General features: G+C 54.8%; 1 protein-coding gene across 1 annotated transcript in view; it reads right to left on the bottom strand.

Moving 5' to 3' along the window:
- Nucleotides 1-152: 152 nt before the first annotated feature.
- The window catches only part of RAD54L2 (RAD54 like 2), a 71,894-nt gene continuing 68,901 nt past the window's right edge, over nucleotides 153-3,145 (bottom strand). The window contains exon 23 of the mRNA XM_074879606.1: nucleotides 153-2,841. Coding sequence (XP_074735707.1) covers nucleotides 2,774-2,841 — 68 coding nt within the window. The 3' untranslated portion in view covers nucleotides 153-2,773. The remainder of the gene's footprint in view (nucleotides 2,842-3,145) is intronic.

Below are 3,145 nucleotides of genomic sequence, written 5' to 3'. Positions count from 1 at the left end.
AGCGGCGTGCTGAGCCCCAGCTCCGGCAGCGGGGCACCTGGAGTTTGCAGAGATGCTCATGCCCAGCCCAGCTCCGATCCACTTCAAACCGCACTGCTTTTTTAAATTTTGACATTTATTTTACCAAAAAAAGAGAGAGAAACAACAGGCAGTTATACCAACTTACAATTTATTATTTTTTTAAAAAATGACATGAAACACAAGTAAAAATAAATACATCATATAAACAACAAATTGTTCAAAGTCTCTGTTCTGGGAGATCAGGCGAGCACATCCCGTTCGACAGAGAAGAGGGAAGCACATGATCATGCGTGGGGCCAACCGACCAACCCACCCTGCTAGCAATACTCCTCTTTCCAACCACAAAAAGACAGGCCACAAACTAAGGCGGTAGTAAAAAAGAAAAGACAAAAAAAAAAAAAAAAAGAACCCCAAACCAACAGAAAACCCAAAATGAGACTCAGTGATGGACTCCTTCAGGCTCCCGTGAATCTGCCAGAGACTCCAGCTCTGAGCTGGGTGCCATCAAGGTGGGAGCCGCAAAGCAGCCGCGGGCAGCGGGTGGAGGCGGTGGTCCGGGAGGCGGCAGAAGTTGCTCTCCCTCACTCGCACCGTCGTCCCTTCAACGGGAGCACTTGCTCTGAGTTGCAAGGAGCCATCATCTCACTGTAATCTAACTGGACTACGTTCCCCTTTTAACCTCTGCCCCCCGCCCCAGCCCTCCCACCCCCGGTCCTTCCAAGACTGGGTTAACAAAAGTCATCCCAGCGTGGCGAGAAACAGCAGTTGTGAAGGTATTCACTGTACTTGTCCCCATTGGCCTGGAAGCCACCCACAAACCAACAGCAATTCTCTTGCATTCAGCCATTTGCTGATATCATTAAGCCGAAATATACATAATTTCTAGTGAAGCCCCCATGGAAATCCCATCCTTTGCTTGCTAGAATATTTGCTTTCTGTGAGTACCTGCATCGACCCCACCAACCTCCCAGGCACTCCGAGGAGCCAACATGCAGCAGATCCTGCCCACCACGGGCCAGGCTGGGCTGTGTTGTCCCCACCCTGCAGCCCCCCACAATGCCCCGAGAACTGCATCAGTACGGGGGGCAACAAGACCACTGAGACCAGGGCACAGAGCAGCCACAGCCCCCCCACGCCTGCAGCACTATGTCCCACAGTGGTACCCAGCCTTTGTCCAACTGTCCCCAGGAGCAGAAACCTCCCACCCGAGGAAGGGCTGAGGGCTGGGTGCCAACGTGGAAGGCAGCTAGCTGCCCCTGAGGCCCCTGCGGCTCTGCCCCGGCCTCGACGCTGTGCTCAGAAATCTTCCTTAGTGTCCAAAAACCCCAGCGGAGAGTCGTGCACTGCTGTCCTCAGTGTCACCTGCAGCCCCGCCGCAAACTGGCTGCCGCTTCTGTACGGTCATTTGGAGATAGAAATTCAGCGGCAAAAGAAGAATTTAACCCGTGCAGGGAAAGCCCCTGTTCCAGGCTCAGGAAAACCAAGACGGGACCCTCTGCAGCAGAACCACGTGCTGAAGAGGAGAAAAGTCTCCGGAGGGCAGATGAGAGGGAGAGGGAGTCCCATGGGAGAGGGGTTTTAGGGTTCTGACAGGTCCCCCCACTTGGAAAAGGCCCTGGGTAACCCACACACCCTCAGGGCTTCCGTGGGGTAGAGGAAACCCTTCCCACAGCGCTGTGGGAGAGCAGATGCCTCTGGTGGCCTTGGAGCAGTCTCAGTCACTGTCAGCCTCCACGGGAGCCCCATGGTCAGGGCGTCACGGCTCCCTCTGTGACCACCTCTCAGCCGAGGCTCTGACAGGGCCCAGGGGACCCTGCCCCTCGTTAAGGGGGTGCTCAGGGCTGGTACATGGGGCAGAGAGTTGCCGCCCCGACCTGCTGTGCTCAGGGAGGGCAGCCGGGGCTCTACTCGGGCATTCGCTGTGCTGGGGCACCGTGCTGCAGCTGGCAGAGCTGCACATTTGCCAGCGAGAGGAAGCCCCTCGCAGCGGGTCACATCTGGGGGCAGCCACACGATGGGACGGCAGCAAGGGGTCTCCAAGCTGCCATGGCTACACAGGAGCCAGGAGAGCCCTTGCACCTTGCCCTGGTGCCGGGAGGTTAACAGGCAGCCTGTGGCACAAAGCATGTGCCTGGTGGCAGGTGAGCGCTGGCCGCCTCCAGCCCCTATGGCCACAGGGCTTGGGCTACACTGGGGAACCCTGGGAGGACATCAGACAGCAGCGTGGAGATGTGCCAGGGCCTGCTCAGGAAGCCCCGGGTGTTCTCCTGGAGCAACAAGAGGCAGAGCCCTGGTGCCAACTGCCTCTAGCCAAATCTTCATGCCTTGTCCCAGCACAGAGCCACAGAAAAGCCCTGTTGAGAGAGGACTTGGGAGGGTCCCTGGGATGAACCCGACTACCCTGACCACCACCAGTGAGGAGCAGGGCTGCAGCAGGGCTCTGGAGAGGGTCTGCTCATGCTCCGGCCTCCCACACGCACCCGCAGGTCTCAACACTTGCTACTCTCGACAAGGAAAGCCCTTGCCTAGGTCCATTCCCCAAATCCACCGGAAAACCGACAGCCTCACAGGGATGCAACGGACATCTGGGCAAGCTCGTCATACAATCAGTGTCACAGGGTTGTGCATGAGGTGGACACACAGAGCACAGGAGGGCATGACTCACAGATGCAGCACTGTCAAGTCTTTGGAGAAACTTGCATGAACACCATCAGTTAATTTGCTTTGTTACTTTTGTGGGGGGGTTTGATTTTTATTTCCATGGTGCATCCAAAGACAAGTTGTCCAGCAGTTTGCTCAGAACCCCTCGGTTTTCAACTCCTAGGATATGTTAAAGAAGAAAGCACTATTTTAATGTTTGTTTTTTAAAAAAATAATTAAAATAATTTGCATAGCTAAACTGTTGATCTAAGGCTTCTATGAATGGTGTGGTTATGTTTGACAGACAATGTCCATTAAACAGAGAAAGACACTAGGAAAGCCCCATAACATTTTTTATTATGTTTTTGTAACACACGCGTGCACACCCCCACCCCCTCTCTCTCTCTGAGGAAGGGAGGTCCCCATCTTCCAGCACCCCTTTGATGGAGGATGTCAGGACATCCTGCCCTTTCCTACATCTAGT

The sequence above is a fragment of the Strix uralensis genome, chromosome 10 (assembly GCF_047716275.1).
Source record: "Strix uralensis isolate ZFMK-TIS-50842 chromosome 10, bStrUra1, whole genome shotgun sequence".
Classification (NCBI taxonomy): domain Eukaryota; kingdom Metazoa; phylum Chordata; class Aves; order Strigiformes; family Strigidae; genus Strix; species Strix uralensis.
Note: the sequence above shows the minus strand (reverse complement) of the source record. Positions and strands in the feature narration are given on the sequence as shown.